This window comes from Scyliorhinus torazame, chromosome X, assembly GCF_047496885.1.
Source record: "Scyliorhinus torazame isolate Kashiwa2021f chromosome X, sScyTor2.1, whole genome shotgun sequence".
In the NCBI taxonomy this organism is placed as follows: domain Eukaryota; kingdom Metazoa; phylum Chordata; class Chondrichthyes; order Carcharhiniformes; family Scyliorhinidae; genus Scyliorhinus; species Scyliorhinus torazame.
Genome location: NC_092738.1, coordinates 23,824,669 through 23,850,431, shown reverse-complemented (window position 1 = coordinate 23,850,431; position 25,763 = coordinate 23,824,669). Strand labels below are relative to the sequence as shown.

Sequence of the window (25,763 nt, the reverse complement as noted above, 5' to 3'; positions counted from 1 at the left end):
TCCTGTCTGGAAAGTCCAGACAGGAAGTGAAAGGTTCACCGCTTTAAAACTCACCTGGGCAATACACCTGCTGGCTCAGGCATAGGAAGCAGCACCTGTCAATTCCTGGAAAGAGAAAAACAGTCAGCTGGGTTTAAACCCACACAGATCTTTCTCCAAGCCATTCATTCATTTTTCTTTGATATTGATTTTACTGTGCTGTGATTGACAGCTTCCACACACCCCCAGCTGTCAGAATTGTTCCACTCATCTCCCTCCATGGTTGAGTCACTTCGAAATGGTTAGCTGTGAAATTAACCAATGTTTTCAACATCAAGCTCTGATTCACAGCTCCTGGACCACATCAAACAGAATTAAGTGCTGAGTTTCATTTTTAAAAAAATTTAGAGTACCCAATTCATTTTTTTCCAATTAAGGGGCAATTTAACGTGGTCAATCCACCTAGCCTGTACATAGAACATAGAACAATACAGCGCAGTACAGGCCCTTCGGCCCACGATGTTGCACCAAAACAAAAGCCATCTAACCTACACTATACCATTATCATCCATATGTTTATCCAATAAACTTTTAAATGCCCTCAATGTTGGCGAGTTCACTACTGTAGCAGGTAGGGCATTCCACGGCCTCACTACTCTTTGCGTAAAGAACCTACCTCTGACCTCTGTCCTATATCTATTACCCCTCAGTTTAAAGTTATGTCCCCTCGTGCCAGCCATTTTCATCCGCGGGAGAAGGCTCTCACTGTCCACCCTATCCAACCCCCTGATCATTTTGTATGCCTCTATTAAGTCTCCTCTTAACCTTCTTCTCTCCAACGAAAACAACCTCAAGTCCATCAGCCTTTCCTCATAAGATTTTCCCTCCATACCAGGCAACATCCTGGTAAATCTCCTCTGCACCCACTCCAAAGCCTCCACGTCCTTCCTATAATGCGGTGACCAGAACTGTACGCAATACTCCAAATGCGGCCGTACCAGAGTTCTGTACAGCTGCAACATGACCTCCCGACTCCGGAACTCAATCCCTCTACCAATAAAGGCCAACACTCCATAGGCCTTCTTCACAACCCTATCAACCTGGGTGGCAACTTTCAGGGATCTATGTACATGGACACCTAGATCCCTCTGCTCATCCACACTTTCAAGAACTTTACCATTAGCCAAATATTCCGCATTCCTGTTATTCCTTCCAAAGTGAATCACCTCACACTTCTCTACATTAAACTCCATTTGCCACCTCTCAGCCCAGCTCTGCAGCTTATCTATATCCCTCTGTAACCTGCTACATCCTTCCACACTATCGACAACACCACCGACTTTAGTATCGTCTGCAAATTTACTCACCCACCCTTCTGCGCCTTCCTCTAGGTCATTGATAAAAATGACAAACAGCAATGGCCCCAGAACAGATCCTTGTGGTACTCCACTTGTGACTGTACTCCATTCTGAACATTTCCCATCAACCACCACCCTCTGTCTTCTTTCAGCTAGCCAATTTCTGATCCACATCTCTAAATCACCCTCAATTCCCAGCCTCCGTATTTTCTGCAATAGCCTACCGTGGGGAACCTTATCAAACGCTTTGCTGAAATCCATATACACCACATCAACTGCTCTACCCTCATCTACCTGTTCAGTCACCTTTGGGTTGTGGGGCGAAACCCACGCAAACACGGGGAGAATATGCAAACTCCACACGGACAGTGACCCGGGGCCAGGATCGAACCTGGGACCTCAGCGCCGTGAGGCAGGAGTGCTAATCACAGCGCCACCGTGCTGCCCTAAGGCAGAGTTTCATGAGACCGGCTGGCTCATAGTGTGACGAGCATAGAACATAGAACATAGAACAATACAGCGCAGTACAGGCCCTTCGGCCCACGATGTTGCACCGAAACAAAAGCCATCTAACCTACACTATGCCATTATCATCCATATGCTTATCCAATAAACTTTTAAATGCCCTCAATGTTGGCGACTTCACTACTGTTGCTGGTAGGGCATTCCACGGCCTCACCACTCTTTGCGTAAAGAACCTACCTCTGACCTCTGTCCTATATCTATTACCCCTCAGTTTAAAGCTATGTCCCCTCATGCCAGCCATTTCCATCCGCGGGAGAAGGCTCTCACTGTCCACCCTATCTAACCCCCTGATCATTTTGTATGCCTCTATTAAGTCTCCTCTTAACCTTCTTCTCTCCAACGAAAACAACCTCAAGTCCATCAGCCTTTCCTTGTAAGATTTTTCCTCCATACCAGGCAACATCCTGGTAAATCTCCTCTGCACCCGCTCCAAAGCCTCCACATCCTTCCTATAATGCGGTGACCAGAACTGTACGCAATACTCCAAATGCGGCCGTACCAGAGTTTTGTACAGCTGCAACATGACGTCCTGACTCCGGAACTCAATCCCTCTACCAATAAAGGCCAACACTCCATAGGCCTTCTTCACAACCCTATCAACCTGGGTGGCAACTTTCAGGGATCTATGTACATGGACACCGAGATCCCTCTGCTCATCCACACTTCCAAGAACTTTACCATTTGCCAAATATTCCGCATTCCTGTTATTCCTTCCAAAGTGAATCACCTCACACTTCTCTACATTAAACTCCATTTGCCACCTCTCAGCCCAGCTCTGCAGCTTATCCGACCCCGTGGGGGGGGGGGGGGGCCTCCGATGTGGCCTGGCCTCCGATCGAGGACCACCGATCGGCGGGACGGCCTCTGTGGCTGGGGCCTCCTTTCCTACGTGCCAGCCCCTCTAGTCCTGCGCCATGTTGCGTCAGGGCTGGCGCGTTGAAGGAGGCCACTTAGCATGCGCATGTCCTCGTTGGCGCCGGCGCCACTGCGCATGTCCTCGTTGGCGCTGGCACAACTGCACATACGCGGATCCCGCGGCACAGTTCGTGCTGGGATCTGCAGCTGGAGCGGCGTGAACCGCTCCAGCGCCGTGCCGGCCCCCTGTAGGGGCCAGATTAGTCGTGGGAGCGGCCCGTTCACGCCGTCGTAAAATGCAACCACATTTATGACGGCGTGGACACTCTGCCGCGGGATTGGTCAATCCCACCCAGGACACCCCTGCAGAGTCCCACGGTGGTGAGGAAAGTATTCTGAGCTGATGTAATTTGTGCGGACACTGGCCCTTGGCTCCTTATATATTAGCTTTACCCAGATCCACAAATCTGGGTCCAATTCCAAACCTCTCTAGAACTGCCATCAAGTGCCCCCATTCTACCCGGTCAAACACTTTCTCGGCGTCCAATGCCACAACCACCTCTGTTTCCTTCCCCTACGCCGGGACCATAACCACGTTCATAAACCCATCCGGCCCTGCCACCTTCCCCGACTGCATCCTCCCAATCGCATCTTTTATCTCCTGTTCCACTATCTCTAATGTAGACCTGTCCCCCTCCCTTAACCTCCAGCCCATCTAGAAATTCCTGCATCTCCTGGCGTCCCCCAGGTGGCTCTGACCTGTACAACCTCTCATAGAATTCCTTAAAGACCTTGTTAACTTGATCTGGAGCTACCACCAACTTTCCTGCCCTGTCCCGCACCTGGACAATTTCCCTTGCCGCAGCCTCCCTATGGAGCTGACACGCCAACGCCTTCTCTCCATGTTCGTAAACTGCCCCCCTTGCTCGCCTCAATTGGCATACCACCTTCCTGTAGATTGTCGGTCAAAGCTCGCCTGGAGCTCCTTCCTCTTTTCCAACTGCGCTGGGTCCCTATCTTCTGTATACCTCCTGTCTACCTGCAGCATCTCATCTATTACCCTCTGACATTCCAACCTCTCCTCTTTGTCTAGCCTAGCCTTGAACGAGATCACCTCACCCCTCACCACCGCTCACCACCGCCTTTAAAGCCTCCCAAACACCTCACCCGTGCAGTTAAAACCTACATATTCCTCGATTACTTCTTCAATTTTGTCACAGAACCCTCAGTCCCACATCTAACTTCCATCCTGGTCTCTGTACCTTCTCCAGCACCATATCCATCCAATTCGGAGCATGGTCTGATATTGCAATTGCCCAGTACTCCGACCCGTTAACCCGAGCCAGCAGCGCCTTCCCCACCATGAAAAAGTAAATCCGCGAGTGCACCTTATGGACCGCTGAGAAAACGAGTACTCACGCTCCCTCGGGTGCAGAAACCTCCAAGGGTCCACCCCTCCCATTTCCACCATTAGCCCAGCCAGCGCCTTCGCCCCCCTGATGGGACTAGTGAGCGCGGCCGTGACCTGTCAAATTTTGGCTCCTGCACCAAGTTCGGGTCCCCCCCCCCATACACTATCTGAAATTTGTGTGTGTCCAAGTCGGGAATTCACCTTCTTCGCGAATTCCACATCGTCCCAATTGGGACCATATACACTTACCAGCTCCACTAGCCTCCCCTCCAGCGCCCCTGTACACTCTTAGCAAAGTTGCATCTTTCTTCGTCTCTTGACGAATCTGTTGTAGCTTCTCATCAGAAGCGGGAAGATTTTCTGTGCAAACTGTGTTTGAGCTTCGATTTCTCTAATGAATTCTGGTGGTGAACTTTCTGTGTCGATTGATCGGGGCAGCGTGTCGGCAATGACGAGATCTTTTCCCAGGGTGTATACCAAGGTGAAATCATACCTCCTTAACTTTATCATTATGCATTGCAGGCGAGGAGTCATGTCATTCAGATTCTTGACTATTATGTGAACTAGCGGTCTGTGATCCGTTTCCACTATGAATGTGGGAAGGCCGTACACATAGTCGTGGAATTTCAGTATGCCCGTGAGTAGTCCGAGACATTCTTTTTCTATTTGTGCTGATCTGCACTCTGTTGCAGTCATGGCACTGGAAGCGTATGCAACTGGGACCCAATCAGATTGATATTTCTGTTGTAGAAGAACTGCGCTTATCCCGTCCTGACTGGCATCAGTGGAGATCTTGGTAGGCCTAGATGAGTCAAAGAAGGTGAGAGTTGGTGCCGTTGTCAGTTGCTGTTTGAGATCCACCCATTCACTTTGGTGACGCTGTGTCCATTTAAAATCAGTGGTCTTCCTTATCAAATTGCATAAAGCTGACGCTCTCGTGGACAGATTCGGGATAAACTTGCCCAAGAAATTTACAAAGCCCAGAAACCATAGCACAGCCTTTTTATCATGTGGCATCATGTTCTGGATCGCAGAAATTTTTGCATCATCTGGTCTAATACCTTGAGATGATATTTGGGGGGTTGTTGAGAAATCCAGTGAATCTGGATGTGTATGACCACATTTTGCTTGTTAATTCACACGTACTGTATATTTACCATGAATATTAGAGAATAAGATTGATATGGTAAATTGTTTTACCTTTCCAAATTTGGACATGCAAGTAAAGATATAGCTGGGGTGAAGGAATTGTGAATACTTTCTTGTGTTGGTATTGAGATCTTTCTGACCTTTTTGTCTGGTGTAATATAGTTCCTTTTTCTTGTGAAATAAGTGTTTTATTCTTTTTGTTAAAGTTCATCAGCGCACTCCTATCAAAAAAAATTACCCTTTTAGTGTCCAAAGATGTGCAGGTTAGGTGAGGTTCCAGGGATAGGGTGAGGGAGTGGGCTTCGGTGGGGTGCTCTTTCTGACGGTCAGTGCAGACTCAATGGGCCGAATGGCCTCCTTCTGCACTGTAGGAATTTGATGATTCTATGAACTTACCGCTTGGTTTCTTGAAAAAAATAAAAGTTGGGATCTATCAAGTATCAGGAAACTGAGGTAGTTTTAAGTAATCTATTTGTATTTGTGGGTATCAGAAATAAGGTAAAAGACCATAAGACGTAGGAGCAGAAGTAGGCCATTTGGCCCATCGAGTCTGCTCCGCCATTCAATGTGATCAAGAATGTAACCTGTCCCTACTCCACTCCGAGGTCCCCACCTGCTTCAAGAAGACCACCATCATACCGGTACCAAAGAAGAACCAGGCAAAGTGCCTCAATGACTACCGACCAGTGGCCCTGACTTCAGTCATAATGAAGTGCTTCGAGAGGTTGATCATGAAGCGCATCACCTCCCAGAACGCCTTGATCCACTGCAATTCGCATACCGCTGCAACCGGTCCACATCAGACACCATTTCCCTCGCCCTACACTCATCCCGAGAGCATCTCGAAAACAAGGACTCCTACATTAGACTCCTATTTATTGACGACAGCTCCGCCTTCAACACCATAATCCCAGCCAAGCTCATATCAAAGCTCCAAAACCTAGGACTTGGCTCCCCACTCTGCAACTGGATCCTCGGTTTTCTGACCAACAGACCACAATCAGTAAGAATAACCAACAACACCTCCTCCACAATAGTCCTCAACACCGGTGCCCCGCAAGACTGCGTACTTACCCCCTACTCTACTCCCTGTACACACACGACTGCGTGGCAAAACTTAGTTCCAACTCCATCTACATGTTTGCTGATGATACGACCATAGTGGGCCGGATCTCGAATAATGATGAGTCCGAATACAGGAGGGAGATAGAGAACCTAGTGGAGTGGTGTAGCGACAACAATCTCTCCCTCGGGACTTCCGGGTGCGGCGATGACCAGCTAAGTCGCACGTTTCGGCAGCTCCCGGTGGAACGGACTTTTGGGCTCTTGATAGGAGCCCCATCGGCAATTTTAACGGCAAATAACACTGCGGTAATCCAGAAGGGAATTCCCCCCGGACACGGATGGAAAAAAGAGAGGAAAGTAGCCGGATTGCGGTGGATCCTCTAGAGCAGCGGCCAGGAAGGCAGGCACAAAGCAAGATGGCGTCGGAAGAAGGCAGTTTAATATGGGGCCCTGACCAACAAGAGTTCCTGCGGCGTTGCGTAGATGAACTCAAAAAGGAGATGAAGAAGGAGCTGTTGGCCCCGATATTACAAGCGATTGAGGGGCTAAAGGAGGAGCAAAAGACCCAGGAACAGGAGCTTCGGGTCGTGAAGGCAAAGGCTGCTGAGAATGAGGACGACATACAGGGCCTGGTGGTGAAAACGGAGATCCACGAGGCACAACACAAAAGATGTGTGGAAAGGCTGGAGGTGCTGGAGAACAATGCGAGGAGGAAGAACTTAAGGATTCTTGGTCTTCCCGAAGGTGCAGAGGGGGCGGACGTCGGGGCATATGTGAGCACGATGCTGCATTCGTTAATGGGATCGGAGGCCCCGACGGGTCCGCTGGAGGTGGAGGAAGCCTATCGAGTTATGGCGCGAAGACCGAGGGCTGGAGAAACTCCTCGAGCAATAGTTGTGAGATTTCTCCGATACAAGGACAGAGAGATGGTCCTCAGATGGGCAAAGAAAACTCGGAACAGTAGGTGGGAGAATGCGGTGATCCGCGTGTATCAAGATTGGAGTGCGGAGGTGGCGAGAAGGAGGGCAAGCTTTAATCGGGCCAAACGGAAGGTCAAATTCGGAATGTTGCAACCGGCAAGACTGTGGGTCACACATCGAGGGAAAGACCACTACTTCGAAACGGCAGATGAGGCGTGGACATTTATTGTCGAGGAGAAGCTGGAGTGAGCGGGCCAGAAGAAAAAGAACGTTTGGGACAAAAGGGGGGTGAATTTGTGGGATGAAGGGGGGAAAAGGGGGAAGAGAAGAGTTCCCAGATTGTTAAACCTGCGACCCTGTAACCTCTCTCTCTTCCCCATGTCGTTGGGGAGGGGGTGAGGGAGGATGAGGAGCTGTGGGCGCCGGCCATTGGGGGTGGGGCCAAAAGGGGAAGCGCGGGCTTTGTTCCCGCGCTATGGTAATCATGGCGGGAACAGGGAAGCAGGAAGGAGGGGGCCTCGCACAGTGTGAGCCGAGGTCACGGGGGGAAGCCGAGGTCGGCCAGAGTTTGCTGACTTCTGGGAGCAACATGGGGGGTGCAATTACGCTAGCTTGGGATCTAGCGGGGGGGGGGGTTAACTGGGTTGCTGCTGCTGGGGAGAAGGGGGAGCTGGTATGGGAGGGGGGGTCGGGGCAGGGGGGCGCCGCCTGGGGGGGATACAGCTACGTGGGAACCGGGTGAGGAGCTGGATTGAAAAAGGAAATGGCTAGTCGTCAAGGGGGGGGGTAAAGAGCCCCCCAACCCGGTTGATCACGTGGAATGTGAGAGGGCTGAACGGGCCGATTAAGAGGGCACGGGTACTCGCACACCTAAAGAAACTTAAGGCAGATGTGGTTATGCTTCAGGAGACGCATCTAAAGCTGACAGACCAGGTTAGACTTCGCAAAGGATGGGTGGGGCAGGTGTTTCATTCGGGGCTGGATGCAAAAAACAAGGGGGTGGCCATACTAGTGGGGAAGCGGGTAATGTTTGAGGCAAAGACTATAGTGGCAGATAGTGGGGGCAGATACGTGATGGTGAGTGGCAAACTGCAAGGGGAGGCGGTGGTATTGGTGAACGTGTATGCCCCGAACTGGGATGATGCCAATTTTATGAGGCGTATGTTAGGTCGCATCCCGGACCTAGAGGCGGGAAAGTTGGTAATGGGTGGAGACTTTAATACGGTGCTGGACCCAGGGCTGGACAGATCGAGGTCCAGGACCGGAAGGAGGGCGGCTGCAGCTAGGGTGCTTAAGGATTTTATGGTGCAGATGGGAGGAGTAGATCCCTGGAGATTTGGTAGACCTAGGAGTAAGGAGTTTTCGTTTTTCTCCTATGTACATAAAGTATTTTCACGAATAGATTTTTTTGTTTTGGGAAGGGCACTGATCCCAAAGGTTACGGGGACGGAGTACACGGCTATAGCCATCTCGGATCATGCTCCACACTGGGTGGACCTGGAGATAGGGGAAGAAAAACAACAGCTTCCACCCTGGAGAATGGACATGGGATTATTGGCAGATGAAGGGGTGTGTTTAAGGGTGAGGGGGTGTATTGAAAGGTACTTGGAAATTAATGATAATGGAGAGGTACAGGTGGGAGTGGTCTGGGAGGCACTGAAGGCAGTGGTTAGAGGGGAGCTGATATCTATTAGGGCACATAAAGGAAAGCAGGAGAGTAAGGAACGGGAGCGGTTGCTGCAAGAACTTTTGAGGGTGGACAGACAATACGCGGAGGCACCGGAGGAGGGACTATACAGGGAAAGGCAAAGGCTACATATAGAGTTTGACTTGTTGACTACGGGTAAGGCAGAGGCACAATGGAGGAAGGCACAGGGTGTACAGTACGAATATGGGAAGAAGGCGAGTAGGTTGTTGGCCCACCAACTGAGGAAAAGGGGAGCAGCGAGGGAGATAGGGGGGGTGAGAGATGAGGAGGGGGAGATGGAGCGGGGAGCGGAGAGAGTGAATGGAGTGCTCAAGGCATTTTATGAAAGATTATATGAAGCGCAGCCCCCGGACGGGAAGGAGAGAATGATGTGCTTTCTGGATCAGCTGGAATTTCCTAAGGTGGAGGAACAGGAGAGAGTGGGGCTGGGAGCACAGATTGAGACGGAGGAAGTAGTGAAAGGGATTGGAAGCATGCAGGCGGGGAAGGCCCCGGGACCAGATGGATTCCCAGTTGAATTCTATAAGAAATATTTGGACTTGCTGGCCCTGCTACTGATGAGAACATTTAATGAGGCGAGGGAAAGGGGGCAGCTGCCCCCGACTATGTCAGAGGCAACGATATCGCTCCTCCTAAAGAAGGAAAAAGACCCGCTGCAATGCGGGTCATACAGGCCCATTTCCCTCCTGAATGTGGACGCTAAGATTCTGGCCAAGGTAATGGCAATGAGGATAGAGGATTGTGTCCCGGGGGTGGTTCATGAGGACCAAACTGGGTTTGTGAAGGGGAGACAGCTGAATACAAATATACGGAGGCTGCTAGGGGTAATGATGATGCCCCCACCAGAGGGGGAAGCGGAGATAGTGGTGGCGATGGATGCCGAGAAAGCATGTGATAGAGTGGAGTGGGATTATTTGTGGGAGGTGTTGAGGAGATTTGGCTTTGGGGACAGGTATATCAGGTGGGTACAGTTGCTGAATGGACGGGGGTCTGACTATTTTCGGCTCCATAGAGGGACGAGGCAGGGATGTCCTCTGTCCCCGTTATTGTTTGCACTGGCGATTGAACCCCTGGCCATGGCACTGAGGTGTTCCAGGAAGTGGAGGGAAGTACTTAGGGGGGGAGAAGAACACCGGGTATCTCTATATGCGGACGATTTGTTGCTATATGTGGCGGACCCGGCGGAGGGGATGCCAGAGATAATGCGGATACTTGGGGAGTTTGGGGATTTTTCAGGGTATAAACTGAACATGGGGAAAAGTGAGTTATTTGTGGTGCACCCGGGGGAGCAGAGCAGAGAGATAGAGGATTTACCGTTGAGGAAGGTAACAAGGGACTTCCGGCACCTGGGGATCCAGATAGCCAAGAATTGGGGTACATTACATAGGCTTAATTTAACACGGTTGGTGGAACAGATGGAGGAGGATTTCAAGAGATGCGACATGGTGTCCTTGTCATTGGCAGGTAGGGTGCAGTCGGTTAAAATGATGGTCCTCCCGAGATTCCTCTTTGTGTTTCAGTGCCTCCCGGTGGTGATCACGAAGGCTTTTTTCAAAAGAATTGAGAAGAGCATTATGAGTTTTGTGTGGGCTGGGAAGACCCCGAGAGTGAGGTGGGGATTCTTGCAGCGTAGTAGGGACAGGGGGGGGCTGGCACTACCGAGCCTAAGTGAGTACTACTGGGCCGCCAATGTTTCAATGGTGTGTAAGTGGATGGGAGAAGGGGAGGGAGCGGCGTGGAAGAGAATGGAGAGGGCGTCCTGCAAGAGGACTAGCCTACAAGCTATGGTGACGGCGCCGTTGCCGTTCTCACCACAAGCCCGGTGGTGAATACATTGAGAATTTGGGGGCAGTGGAGACGGCATAGGGGAGGGACGGGAGATTTGGTGCGATCCCCGATAAGAAACAATCATAGGTTCGTCCCGGGGAGAATGGATGGGGGATTTGGAGCATGGCAAAGAGCTGGGGTAGTACAATTAAGAGATCTATTTGTAGATGGGAGGTTTGCGAGTTTGGGAGCGCTGACGGAGAAATATGGGTTGCCCCAAGGGAATGCATTTCGGTATATGCAATTGAGGGCTTTTGTGAGGCAACAGGTGAGGGAATTCCCGCAGCTCCCGACGCAGGAAGTGCAGGATAGAGTGATCTCAGAGACATGGGTGGGGGACGGTAAGGTAGCGGACATATACAGGGAGATGAGGGACGAGGGGGAGATCATGGTAGATGAGCTGAAAGGGAAATGGGAAGAAGAACTGGGGGAGGAGATTGAGGAGGGGCTGTGGGTGGATGCCCTACGTAGGGTAAACTCATCGTCCTCGTGTGCCAGGCTAAGCCTGATACAATTTAAGGTGCTACACAGGGCGCATATGACTGGAGCATGGCTTAGTAAATTTTTGGGGGTAGAGGATAGGTGTGCGAGATGCTCGAGAGGCCCAGCGAATCACACCCACATGTTCTGGTCATGCCCGGTACTACAGGGGTTCTGGGTGGGGGTGGCAAAGGTGCTTTCGAAGGTCGTGGGGGTCCGGATCGAACCAAGCTGGGGGTTGGCTATATTTGGGGTTGCAGAAGAGCCGGGAGTGCAGGAGGCGAGAGAGGCTGACGTGTTGGCCTTTGCGTCCCTTGTAGCCCGGCGCAGGATATTGTTAATGTGGAAGGAAGCTAAGCCCCCGGGGGTGGAGACCTGGATAAACGATATGGCAGGGTTCATAAAGTTAGAACGGATTAAGTTTGTGTTAAGGGGTTCGACTCAGGGGTTCACCAGGCGGTGGCAACCGTTCGTCGACTACCTCACAGAAAGATAGAGGGAATGGAAAAGAAGAAGACAACAGCAGCAACCCGGGGGGAGGGGGGGGGGGGGGGGGGGGAGGAATCGGACGGACTCTCAGGGATGTTATTGTACATGTATAGGTATTTGGTATATGTAATTGTATATTGGACTGTTGGACTGTAATTTTGGAGAGTATTTATTTTGGACAAGGCAGTTGCCATTTAGTTATGTTTTTCTTTTGTTTTTGTTTATATATATTATTTATTTATTTGTTTAAAACTGGCCACGGCTATTTATATTGCATTATTGTTGTGTAAAAGAAACACTACGTATTGTTATGTTTGGCCAAAAAACTCGAATAAAATATATTATTTAAAAAAACAATCTCTCCCTCAATGCCAGCAAAACTAAAGAGCTGGTCATTGACTTCAGGAAGCAAAGTACTGTACACACCCCTGTCAGCATCAACGGGGCCGAGGTGGAGATGGTTAGCAGTTTCAAATTCCTAGGGGTGCACATCTCCAAAAATCTGTCCTGGTCCACCCACGTCGACGCTACCACCAAGAAAGAACAACAGCGCCTATACTTCCTCAGGAAACTAAGGAAATTCGGCATGTCCACATTAACCGTTACCAACTTTTACAGATGCACCATAGAAAGCATCCTATCGGGCTGCATCACAGCCTGGTATGGCAACTGCTCGGCCCAGGACCGCGAGAAACTTCAGAGAGTCGTGAACACCGCCCAGTCCATCACACGAACCTGCCTCCCATCCATTGACTCCATCTACACCACCCGCTGCCTGGGGAAAGTGGGCAGCATAATCAAAGATCCCTCCCACCCAGCTTACTCACTCTTCCAACTTCTTCCATCGGGCAAGAGATACAAAAGTCTGAGAACACGCACGAACAGACTCAAAAACAGCTTCTTCCCCACTGTCACCAGACTCCTAAATGACCCTCTTATGGACTGACCTCATTAACACTACACCCTGTATGCTTCATCCGATGCCAGTGCTTATGTCGTTACATTGTCGTTACACCTCAGGAAGGACATACTGGCACTGGAGCGGGTCCAGCGGAGATTCACACGGATGATCCCAGGAATGGTAGGCCTAACATACGATGAACGTCTGAGGATCCTGGGATTATATTCATTGGAGTTTAGGAGGTTGAGGGGAGATCTAATAGAAACTTACAAGATAATGAATGGCTTAGATAGGGTGGATGTAGGGAAGTTGTTTCCATTAGCAGGGGAGACTAGGACCCGGGGGCACAGCCTTAGAATAAAAGGGAGTCACTTTAGAACAGAGATGAGGAGAAATTTCTTCAGCCAGAGAGTGGTGGGTCTGTGGAATTCATTGCCACAGAGGGCGGTGGAGGCCGGGACGTTGAGTGTCTTTAAGACAGAGGTTGATAAATTCTTGATTTCTCGAGGAATTAAGGGCTATGGAGAGAGAGCGGGTAAATGGAGTTGAAATCAGCCATGATTGAATGGTGGAGTGGACTCGATGGGCCGAATGGCCTTACTTCCGCTCCTATGTCTTATGGTCTTATGGTCTTATTGTATATGTTGTGTTGCCCTATTATGTATTTTCTTTTATTCCCTTTTCTTCTCATGTACTGAATGATCTGTTGAGCTGCTCGCAGAAAAATACTTTTCACTGTACCTCGGTACACGTGACAATAAACAAATCCAATCCAATCATGGCTGATCTCGTATGATAATCCTCAACTCCACTTTCCCGCCTTATCCCCATAACCCTCGATTCCCTTACTGATTGAATATCTGTCTGTCTCAGTCTTGAACATACTTAATGACCCAGCCTCTACAGCTCTCTGCAGTAAAGAATTCCACAGATTCACTCCCCTCCGAGAGAAGAAATTCCTTCTCATCTGTCAGAAATGGCGACCCCTTACTCTAGAGATGATGCCCTCTGGTCCTAGACTCTCCCACAAGGGGAAACAACCTCTCAGCATCTCCTCTGTCAAGCCCCCTAAGAATCCTTTTTGTCTCAATAAGGTCGCCTTTTATTCTTCTAAGCTCAAATGAGTACAGGTCCAACCTACTTAACCTCCCCTCAGAAGAAAATTCCTCAAAACCTGGGATCCAGCGAGTGAACCTTCTCTGGACTGCCTCCAATGCCGGTATACCTTTTCTTAGATAAGGGGACCAAAACTGTTCACAGTATTCCAAGTATGGTCTTACTTGTGCCTTGTATAGTTTTAGCAAGACTTCCCTATTTTGGTACTCCATTCCCTTTGAAATGAAGGCTAACATTCCATTTGCCTTGCCTATTACCTACTGAATTTATATGCTAGCTTTTTGTGGTTTATGCATAAGGACCCCAAATCCCCCTGTGCTGCAGCTTTCTGCAGTCTTTCTCCATTGAAATAATATTCAGCTTCTTTATTCTTCCTACCAAAATTCATAACGTCACATTTTCCTACATTAGATTCCATCTGCCAAGTTTTTGCCCACTCACCTGTCTATATCCCTCTTTGTGTCATCCTCACCACTTGCCTTCCCACTTTTTTTGTGTTTTCCACAAACTTGGCAATAATATTTTCACCTCCCTCACCCAAGTCATTAACAGATATTGTAAATAATTGTTGCCCCAGCACTGATCCCTGTGTCACTCCACCAGTTGCCGGTTGCCGTCCTGAAAATGCCCCTCTGAGCCCAACTCTCTTTCTTCTATCAGTTAACCAATCCTCTGTCTGTGCTAACATACTGCCTCCAACATCATGGGCTCTTATCTTATTAAGTAGCCTTTTGTGCAGTACCTTTTATTGAATGTTTTTTGGAAATCCAAGTATATTACATCTACTGGTTCCCCTTTATCTATCACTCATTACCTCCTCAAAGAATTCCAATAAATTTGTCAGGCATGATTTTTCCTTCATGAAGCCATGCTGACTCTGATTTATATCATGTATTTCTAAATGCTCTGCTATTACATCCTTTATAATGGACTCCAACATTTTCCCAATGACAGATTTAAGTGAGTTTAAATCTGTGTTTCTGTGAAATAAAGTGTTAACTTTAGTCAGCTACATGTCGAACAAAGGTGCCTGCATGTCTGTGAGTTTTAATCACTTTAAACTGTGCCTACATTGTAATTAAATGGTTTACAATGTGAAAATAAACCGAGTTTAATGAAAGACCAGGTTGTTGCTTCGCAACCAGGGACCCGCACTGAAAAACATCAGCACTTGTTGTTCGGTTGGAACCAGGTACTTGAGAAGATAGCAACTCTCACAGAAACTGCCAGCAGAGAGGCAAGACAATGGATTAAGGGGCAGAAACCAAGTCCCGGAAGTTAAAGAACAGACAGTTCTAGAAACCATGGAATGAAAGAGCAGTCCCAGGAAGACTGAAGTCAAAGGGCCAAAGAACTGGAATCTGAACAAGGTATTGTTCACTGAAAGGCAGCACGGTGGCGCAGTGGGTTAGCACTGCTGCCTCACACACCGAGGTTCCAGGTTCGATCCCGGCTCTGGGTCACTGTCCGTGTGGAGTTTGCACATTCTCCCCGTGTTTGCGTGGGTTTCGCCCCCACAACCCAAAGATGTGCAGGCTAGGTGGATTGGCCACGCTAAATTGCCCCTTAATTGGAAAAAATGAATTGGATACTCTAAAATTATTTTTTTCAAAAGGTATTGTTCACTGAATTTAAAGAAAAGAGCAGAAAGGAAGTTTCCAGTTAAAGACGGAGCTGAAAGGTGCAGACCCGGAGAAGCCAGACATTTAAAGTAATCCTTAGGTTGGTGATACTCTTTAACATAGCTTCAGAAGTAATAGTGGTCTGTTGGTGTAGCTGCATACCTTTTTAAAAATAAATTTAGAGTACCCAATTCATTTTTTCCAATTAAGGGGCAATTTAGCGTGGCCAATCCACCTACCCTGCACATCTTTGGGTTGTGGGAGCGAAACCCACGCAGACACGGGGAGAATGTGCAAACTCCACACGGACAGTGACCCAGAGCCGGGATCGAACCCGGGACCTCGGCACCGGGAGTAGCTGCATACCTGAGAGATTATGTGGAAGTTTGAATGCACATGGCAATCCCGAGCAGAGGAATTGAAAGGAGAGATTGAAATCCTGGAAGTGAATCCTTGATGAAGGCCAACCAAGAGAAAACGTTGTTTAGGAGAAGATTCTAAGGTGTGTTTTTTCCAAGAGTGAGTTTGGAAACGCACGTGGAAGTCAGAGTTCCAGTGAGACCAATCGGCTCACAGTTTGAAAAACATCTGAGCGCATTTGACGAAAAATACAGAGAAGTAATATTGGGTGGCATCTGCCACTTAGTTTCAGAGTGTGGAAGTCTGATCACATTTTGTCTATTCACTTACATGGACAGTGTAGCTTCTGAGAACATTATAGTATAAGATATATTTTGTCAGCTGTGTTATCCTTAAAATCTGTGTACATCTGTGAAGATATAAGTGGGTTGAAGGAGTGTTTTATTATAGTGAATCCTTTCATTTTTAATAAATGTTTTATTCTTTTCTTAAACGTTGATTGGCAGTCCTGTGACTCTGTTCATCTATGTCTCTAAATCTCACAAGTTATGGTGTATGGAGTCGGGGTTCCATTCTGTGACCTGACTATGCAATAGTAACATAAGCTAGGGTCGTAACACATCACCATCCCTGGGTATGGTCAGTCCCACCAGCAGGACTGAACCACCATAGATGGTGGTGGTACAGTGGCATGCAGTTGGGAAAAAGTGGCTTTGAGATCTCTTACTCCAGACCCCCTTAAACCTCATGGTATCTGGTGAAATATAATTATATAATTATTATATAATTATATTAAATACGCTATAATTATATATAAAAAATTTAGAATGTTTTGTTGATTAATTTAAATAGGGGAATTGAAGTGCGGCACGGCAGCGCAGTGGCTAGCACAGCTGCCTCACGGCACCACGGTCCCAGGTTCGATCCCGGCTCTGGATCACTGTCCATGTGGAGTTTGCACATTCTCCCCGTTTCGCCCCCACAACCCAAAGATGTGCAGGGTAGGTGGATTGGCCACGCTAAATTGCCCCTTAGTTGGAAAAAAATAATTGGGTACTCTAAAATTTTTTTAAAATAGGGGAATTGAATACTAAAGTAGGGAGATTATGCTTCAGATATACAAGGCGTTGGTCAGAACACATCTGGAGTATAGTGTTCAGTATTGGTTCCCATAAGGGCAGCACGGTGGCTCAGTAGTTAGCACTGCTGCCTCACGGCACCGAGGTCCTGGGTTCGATCCCGACTCTGGGTCACTGTGTGGAGTTTGCACATTCTCCCCGTGTTTGCGTGGGTTCCATGGATTGGCCACGCTAAATTGCCCGTTAACTGGAAAATATGAATCGGGTACTCTTTTTGGTTCCCTTATTTATGGAAAGATGTAAATGCGTTAGAAGCAGATCAGAGGTTTGCTAAACTAATACCTGGCTGAGGCGGGCTGTCATATAAGGAAAGGTTGGACAGGCTAGGCTCGTCTTCTTTGAAGTTTAGAAGAATAAGGGGCAACTTGATTATCATATAGAATTTCCAGTGCAGAAGGAGGCCATTCAGCCCATCAGGTCTGCACCAGCCATTGGAAAGAGCACCCCACTTAATATTTGTTTTTCTATTAAATTTAGAGTACCCAATTATTTCTTTTCCAATTAAGGGGCAATTGTGGGGGTGAAACCCACGCAGACACGGGACGAATGAGCAAATTCCACACGGACAGTGACCCAGGGCTGGGATTCGAATCCGGGTCCTCAACACCGTAGGCTAACCACTGTGCCACGTGCCGCCCTAGCACCCCACTTAAGCCTATGCCTCCACCCTATCCCCGTACCAACCAACCTTTTTGGACACTAAGGGCAATTTATCATAGCCAATCCACCTAACCTGCACATCTTTGGATGGTCGGAGGAAACCCACACAGACACGGGGACAACGTGCGTGCTGACTCCGCACAGACAGTGACCCAAGCCGGGAATCTAATCTGGGACCATGGAGCTGTGAAGCGACTGTGCTAACCAATGTGCTACCGTGATTGAAATATATAAAGATCTTGAGGGGTCTTTACAGGGTGGGTGTGGAGGGGAAGTTTTCTCTTGAGAATCATGGGCCCACTGTTTAAAAATAGTGGTTGCCCATTTAGGGCAGCGATGAAGAAACAGGTTTTCTCTCAGCGATTTGTGAAGTGTGGAACTTTCTCCCTCAAAAGGTTGACGAGCGAAGCCCCCCAGCCTGGAGGCCTGGATTAACAACATGGTGGGGTTCATAAAGTTGGAGAGGATTAAGTTTGCTTTGAGAGGGTCTGCACAGGGGTTCTACAGGCAGTGGCAACCGTTCCTAGAATATCTCGCGGAGCGTTAGAAGAAGGTCGTTCAGCAGCAGCAGCAACCCTGGGGGGTGGGGGAACGAGAGACTGTTTGAGGGGATGGACGAGCGGGAGATAGCATGGAGGGTGGGGGGAAACGGTACGCGCGGCCAAGAGCCAGTGTATAAAGCTATGTAAATATACCATCTTGCCATGTATATATCTTGCTCAGGGAGAATTTGCGCTATTTTGTTATGGGGGGGGGGGGGGTGATTGTTTGTAAGGGGAAAAAAGTTGTGTTGTTAAAAAACCTTAATAAAAAATATTTTTTTTAAAAAAAAGGTTGACGAGCCTTTTTAAGGCAGAATCAATAGATTGTTGATAAGACTATTGGGAGTAGGTGAGAATGTGGAGTTGAGGTTACAATCAGATCGGCCATCATTTAATTGAATGATGGGCAGGCTCGAAAGGTCGAGTAGCTAACTCTTGCTCCTAATTCATATTTAAATATCTGGGGAATTAAGTATGTAAGACTATTTTAGCTATCTAGAATACATGGATTATGTTCGAGCTCTTGTCTAATCTTTAAGAAATTAATGATTTAGATTAACTTCAGATGGTATTTTGGGACTTCTATGTACTTAACTATTAATGTTGGTAGCTGCACTGTTCTCAAGTCCCATTTAATACTCAAAATGCCAGCATTTGCTGTGCTCTATTACCTAATGAGTGCCAGTAGAAAAGGAAGGCAGTTCTGTTTAAGAAATGTTAAATGCAATGAAGCAGGTAAAGACAGGGATCTTATTTATTGAGAAAGCAATAAACACAGAACATGTGAGTTACATTTGCAACAGAAGTTGGTTTTGCAATGCTGCACAGCAATCTCTCCATTTAGATGTACATTGCTACAGATTATGACTAATAAGGCAAGTTCAAAATTCAATCACACCTTATTTAAATAATGAAAAGCCCAGCTATCCACTGACCTAAAGTCAGTTGAGGTCAATTGCGGAGGCTTGGCATAATGATGCAGCACAAGGGACTCAAAGTTGGATCGAAGAAAAGTTGTAAAAAAACACCAGAGTATGCTTTTATAAAAAATAAATATGGAATGCAAACATCATTTAAGGTGGATTGAACAATCATGGACGTGACTTATGCAGCAGTGTATATCCTGATGATTAGCGAATTGAAGGACCCTACTTCAAATTGGTTAATCATCAGTTACAATTCACTACGTTTAACTCACACTGTTTTGTACTTTTATCTTGGTTCCCTGTTACAGCAGCACCATATTGTGATGTGAAAAACATTTTAATATTCTTCCCCTTCCTCCTCTCCTTCCCCTTCTACAGAATCAACACCGACTTCTTCATAATCTTTCTCCAGAGCAGCCATGTCCTCACGGGCCTCCGAGAACTCCCCTTCCTCCATACCCTCACCAACATACCAGTGAACAAAGGCACGCTTGGCATACATCAGGTCAAACTTGTGGTCCAGGCGAGCCCAAGCTTCAGCAATGGCTGTGGTGTTGCTCAGCATACACACAGCCCGCTGAACCTTGGCCAGGTCACCTCCAGGTACCACAGTGGGAGGCTGGTAGTTGATACCAACCTTGAAACCAGTTGGACACCAATCCACAAATTGGATGGTACGTTTAGTTTTAATAGTAGCAATAGCTGCATTGACATCTTTTGGCACCACGTCACCCCGGTAAAGGAGACAGCAGGCCATGTACTTGCCATGGCGGGGGTCACATTTGACCATCTGGTTGGCTGGCTCAAAGCAAGCATTGGTAATCTCAGACACAGAAAGCTGCTCATGATAGGCTTTCTCAGCCGAGATAACTGGTGCATATGTGGCCAATGGGAAGTGGATACGGGGGTATGGTACCAAGTTGGTCTGGAACTCTGTCAGATCAACATTCAGGGCACCATCAAAGCGGAGTGAGGCAGTGATAGAGGACACTATCTGGCCTATTAATCGGTTGAGGTTGGTATAAGTTGGCCGGTCAATGTCGAGGTTTCGTCGGCAGATGTCGTAGATGGCTTCATTGTCAACCATGAAAGCACAATCAGAATGCTCCAGGGTGGTGTGAGTGGTCAGGATAGAGTTGTAGGGTTCTACCACTGCAGTAGACACCTGTGGAGCTGGGTAGATAGAGAATTCAAGCTTGGATTTCTTGCCATAGTCAACAGAGAGACGCTCCATCAGCAGGGATGTAAAACCAGAGCCAGTGCCACCACCAAAGCTGTGGAAGACCAGGAAACCCTGGAGACCGGTGCATTGGTCAGCCTGTGGAAAACAAATGTAAATATCAGTTACCTGGTATATAAATATGGCTAGTGGCAACATTTAACTTCCAAATGGGGATGCATACCTGTCCACAGCAGGTAATGGACTCACCAGTTTACGGACTCGGTCCAGGACCAGGTCAATGATCTCCTTGCCAATTGTGTAATGCCCACGGGCATAATTATTGGCTGCATCTTCCTTCCCAGTGATGAGCTGCTCGGGGTGGAAGAGCTGGCGGTAAGTGCCAGTACGAACCTCATCTGGAAGAAGGAAAGTAAAATATTTTTAGTTATTCGGTTTTGGATTATTAAACCGGCAAGGAAAAGGTAATTTGTGAACAACAAATAGATAGCAGATTGGAAACCCATTGAACCACAATGACCCATGTATAGTTTGAGATATAGCAAAGTACTGTTTTCAAAGCAAAAGGAGAATGGTCTCTCCAATTTGCTGATGAACAACAATGACTGAAATTAGTTTGTCACCTACCTATGACAGTTGGCTCCAAGTCCACGAACACAGCTCGTGGAACATGTTTGCCTGCTCCCGTTTCACTGAAGAAAGTGTTGAAGGAATCATCGCCACCTCCGATGGTTTTGTCACTGGGCATCTGCCCATCAGGCTGGATGCCGTGTTCCAAGCAGTAGAGCTCCCAGCAGGCATTCCCAATCTGGACTCCAGCCTGACCAACATGGATACTGATACACTCACGCTGCACAAAAACAAGTACAACGCTGTGATCAACTACTTAAACACCCTGCCTAAAATGTATTCCATATAACTTTATTTCTGCATTCATGCTTATCCTAAGACCCAAAACAGTCCCCCAATGTGGCAGCAAATGTACGCTCCCTCTGAATGAGCTGCAAATCTAATGGTCATCTCATTTTTGGCCAGCTGATGGGACAATAATGATCTCATGCAGAAGGAAGGCAGAATTAGGTGACTGCACACTGCAGCCTATGAGGCAGCTGTAAGACACATTTAGATAGTATGAAGCAGTTGTAATTGTGTTGGTTTCACCAGCAGGTCAGTGTCAGGGGCAGTCTTGCTATCCTTGTGGTTGTGAGTACATCAGGAGTGACTTGGAAATTGATGTTAAAATAAATTGTATTCAAAAGAGGCCAATGGGTGTGGCAGGATGGAGGGTCTCATATTTAAAGGAGATACCATGAGAAAAGTGTAGTGTGGACAGAAACAGGATTAAATTTGGCAATTCAGGTTTGTAGCCCATACAGAAATTAGGCACATCAATTCAGCAAGTTTTATAGTGCCTCCTCACTCCACCCTCAATATTGCAGAACAGGATTACATTGTGATAACATATAATTACTTTCTAATACCCTGTATCGACCACCTTGATGTGCATTTTGTCAGTGTTTTCATTAAATACATGAACTGCTTTTAAGCAATGATTTACACTTCACAAAGCGATTCAAATCTCACTTTGATCCGCAATGACGCCCTCGTTTGAACTTGAATGTATATTTTGAACGTGAACATTAATTTTGGCCAGAAATCGTTTAAATATCGCTTTTATAACCCAGAATTTTGATGAGGTGCGCGTTTGATCAAAGGGCGTTGGCCTCTCCTGTAAAATACATTTAATCTCGAGAATGTGATTGCTCTGCATATCAAGAGCTGCTTCTAGCTGGACAACAGCTCTGATCATATCGTCTAGGCTGAAAAGGGCACATCCTTTACTGTCAGTACTGCAGTATCCATGACCCGGTCAAAATCACTGGTTCTGATGCTGAATTTGGGTGGGGTCACACTGCAGTGCGGATTGTCTCCACCTATCATCCCCCTCCTCCCCCTGCAAAAAAACCTTCAAATGTCTCATTGTTTTGTCGGACGCCAAACCGTCGATCAGATCGAATCTTTCCTCCAAGTCATTCCGCCGCCCCCCCCCCCCCCCCCCCCGAATATCAACACAGTAACCAATCGGGGTGCCATTGTCTGGACTTTGTTACATAGCGCCACATGAATTGCAATCCTGTCAATTTCTTGGTGACCTCGTTTGACGTTGGCTTTGTGCCCTACGCATGACCATCACTGACGTAATGCCGTTAGTCAAGTCGACCTGCAGTGATTTCGCCAGGGGCATCGGTCTGAAACTCTGCAGCTTGCAGCCATGGTCATCGAACAGGAAACCGTGAAAGCATGTGCAGACGTTACACTGTCCCAACTAAACAAAGTAATTTGAAGGAGAGGATTGCTCAATTCAGATTCCACCCTCTGCCATTGCTTAGAACCACTCGCTATTGCATTCAAACAGAAGATTCACGTTTCACAAGTTGCACCTTAAAGCATCGTTTTCGATCTATTTATAACAATTAGCTGGCGAAAAGCCTTTGAAACAATGGATCTTTTGCATGCTCAATCCTAATAAATTCGCCATTAATTTTGTTCATTTTTTCTTCTTCTACATAATATATTAATTGCAGAAACCACTGAAAAGTGGCTTTCTTAATGTGAAGTGGATTATATTGACGAAAATTGCATGTGAATAGCGTACATGTACATTACCTACCCTTATTTATATTTTAATACTTATTAGATGTTATTTTGCTCTTAATACTTGAAATGAAAATCGCTTATTGTCAGAAGTAGGCTTCAAATGAAGTTACTGTGAAAAGCCCCTAGTCGCCACATTCCGGCGCCTGTTCGGGGCGGCTGTTATAGGAATCGAACCTGCCTTGGTCTGCTGTCAAAGCCAGCGATTTAGCCCTGTGCGAAATAGCCCCTATTTCCTATTGTAACCAAAACATTCATAGGCAACATAGTTTATTACATTGCAATTACAGCAGACAGGCCATTCGGCCCGTTGTTTATGCTCCACACGAGCCACTTCCCACCCCTACTTCATCTCATCCTATCAGCATATCCTTCTGTTCCTCCCCCCCCCCAAGTAACGTATCTAGCTGCCCCTTAAATGTTTTATGTTTTAAGAGATTAATTTGTGTAGTGTAATTCAAAGATTACATAAATCAAGTGTACTGAAAAAGACATAATTAGGATGCTTCAAAATTAGGACGCGCGTCTTACAATATAAAATTTAAATGTGTAGCTTGCTGGGGGAAAAAAAACCCTTTTTGCATTAAACAGCATCTTACCATGATGCCTGGTCCTTGGTAGTAGACAAAACAAATGGAATAAAGAGAAGGCTTGAGCGACTTCTTCCTACAGCGCGACTTTTACGGGTCGTCGTAAGAAAAAAACTACAATTCAGATGGGAGAGACATGTTCTTATATTGGGGCCAGACTGCAGGACCTGGGCAGCTCTCCCACTCTCATTGGGGGAATTGAGTTTGAGTGATGGGGAAGCACCACGATGTCGACTCTCTGATAGGAAGGTACGTCCTCCATGAGATGCCTCCGGGGGCCAGGATTGGCTCCTGAATAAGCTAATCGCCTTGACCACTTGTGGTTCCGAACAAAGGCTGACATTTGATAAAACACCGCAAAACCCAGAGAACTGAACAATGTAAGGTTCAGTTTTTTGAAACGTAAAACATCTTAACAATTATTCAAACCGCCATCCTTCCAAAACGGCAAAGTTGTCCCGCCTTATAAAGAGAAATTAAATATAAATATCCTTTCTCTGTTAATACTGAAAAATGTGGTAACATATACCACATATGTGGTTATGTTATATCCACATAAACGTGTGGATACATTATAAATAGCAATTTAAAAATAAATAATTTTCTGGCTATTCTTTCCATTAAAACATTAGTGCTAGAATTAATTAAGCCATTTCTTTAACACAAATAATTTTCCCTTTCCAACGATTAATGCAACATTTTACACAATATAAACCACGCTGGTGGATTAATAATGTAATTCCAGCATTGCACTACTGGAACCTGCATGTAAAATGTACTACTTTATTTACAGGTTACTGCACAATTAATACGATAACCTGTAATGTTACCTTGGCGTCTTTGTCTCATTTATAACGAGGTGAGGCTGAATTGCTTCCTCTCTCAATGTAGCAGAAAACGTTGTACATGTTGCAATTCGCCCAGCACTCTCTAATGCTAACGGCGCCTTCTCTGTTCTTGTTACAGTCGAGAAACTTCCCAGCAAATATTGCCGGCAGTGGGGGAAAAAAATCAAACCCAATCCTTACTTGAACTTTTGTTTTTTTTGTCGGTATTGTTTCATGTTACAAAACGGGTGATGGGACGGGGCGGGGTGGGGGAGCTTGTTTCATGTTTGCAAGACAGTCTTTTGTGCTGTCGGTATGTCCAATGCCGAGCTACTTAAAATTGCAGTGACTTTTACAGCCGAATTCTGATTTTGTCAAGTTATACAAAGAAGTCATTTTAGCACAATTTCCCAGTAACCCTGCCCAGTTATTTAGCGAGTTTCTATTTCGGGTGATCATTGGTGTCCAAAGGTTTAACGATTCAGCGAAAAGAGAAACGCTGTACACACTCAATACGCTTTAATATGGGGATGTCGGTTTTCTGCTGGCAGAGAAGGATTAAGCACTAGACGACAAGGTGTCAGCTTCAACTGCACCTATCAGCCAAAATAGATTGCAAAGGAGTTTGTTACAAGGGATCGAGGGGTTCAGACTAGAGTCAAGGTAGATCGATTTGTTAATATCATGATTACAAATATATGCCTGGCTACAATGGATGTCGAACTTTGTTTCTTTGTTGTACAGCTAACAATAATATCTTAACATTTCCTCAAGTTATTGTTGGCCCCGTTAAAGTTTATCCGTTTTAAAAGAATGGGTGGTTCCTGTGCACCATGTGACTCATACTGCAGTGATATTGTACCATGTGACCCATACTGCGGTGATTTTTTTTCCCCACTTCAATTTGTCCTCAGATTTTTTTCCCTTTATTCCTCCTCTAATCGGGACGAAGACTCCAGGCAACCACACGGGAGTGATTGTGGCCATTTACTACCTTACCCAATAAACCATTCTTCGCAATACATACACTTTGCTGGGACAGTGTGCAGAGTATTTAGATCCAGTTGGAACCTGTGACGTTATCAGATTATCACCATGATTTCAAATACGTTTTAATCTATTTCCATATCATAACTGTCCCACACTTATTAGTATCTGCAGCAGCATGGCACCAAGACGTAATAATAACGATCAATTGCATCTGTCTTTATTTGGCCCTGTGTTTCGGTGTGCAAATATGATCATGAAATCAACATCCTGGGGGTTACCATTAACCAGAAACTGAACTGGACCAGCCATATAAATACTGTAGCCACAAGAGCAGGTCAGAGGCTAGGAATCCTGCAGTGAGTAACTCACCTCCTGACCTTGTCCACCATCTAAGGCACAAGTCAGGAGTGTGAGGGAATACTCTCCACTTGCCTGGGTGAGTGCAGCTCCGACAACACTCAAGAAGCTCAACACCATCCAGGACAAAGC

General features: G+C 46.8%; 2 protein-coding genes across 2 annotated transcripts in view; both read right to left on the bottom strand.

Annotated features, from left to right (window-relative positions):
• Positions 1-23,545, bottom strand: part of LOC140405403 (tubulin alpha chain) — a 34,103-nt gene extending 10,558 nt beyond the window's left edge. The window contains exon 1 of the mRNA XM_072493765.1: positions 23,467-23,545. Coding sequence (XP_072349866.1) covers positions 23,467-23,469 — 3 coding nt within the window. The 5' untranslated portion in view covers positions 23,470-23,545. The remainder of the gene's footprint in view (positions 1-23,466) is intronic.
• On the bottom strand, positions 18,843-23,627 carry LOC140405404 (tubulin alpha-1A chain). The gene is made up of 4 exons (XM_072493766.1): positions 23,467-23,627; positions 20,840-21,062; positions 20,462-20,610; positions 18,843-20,350 (listed from the first exon to the last, which is right to left on the bottom strand). Exons 1-4 carry the CDS (start codon positions 23,467-23,469, stop codon positions 19,370-19,372), a joined length of 1,356 nt encoding a protein of 451 aa, XP_072349867.1. The 5' UTR covers positions 23,470-23,627; the 3' UTR covers positions 18,843-19,369.
• Between the last annotated feature and the right edge of the window lie 2,136 nt (positions 23,628-25,763).

Coding starts and splice junctions, on each gene's coding strand:
- LOC140405404 (XM_072493766.1), bottom strand. Junction 20,611..20,839: donor CTTGGAGCCAACTGTCATAG/GTAGGTGACAAA, acceptor TCCTTCTTCCAG/ATGAGGTTCGTACTGGCACT. Junction 20,351..20,461: donor TGGACCGAGTCCGTAAACTG/GTGAGTCCATTA, acceptor TGTTTTCCACAG/GCTGACCAATGCACCGGTCT.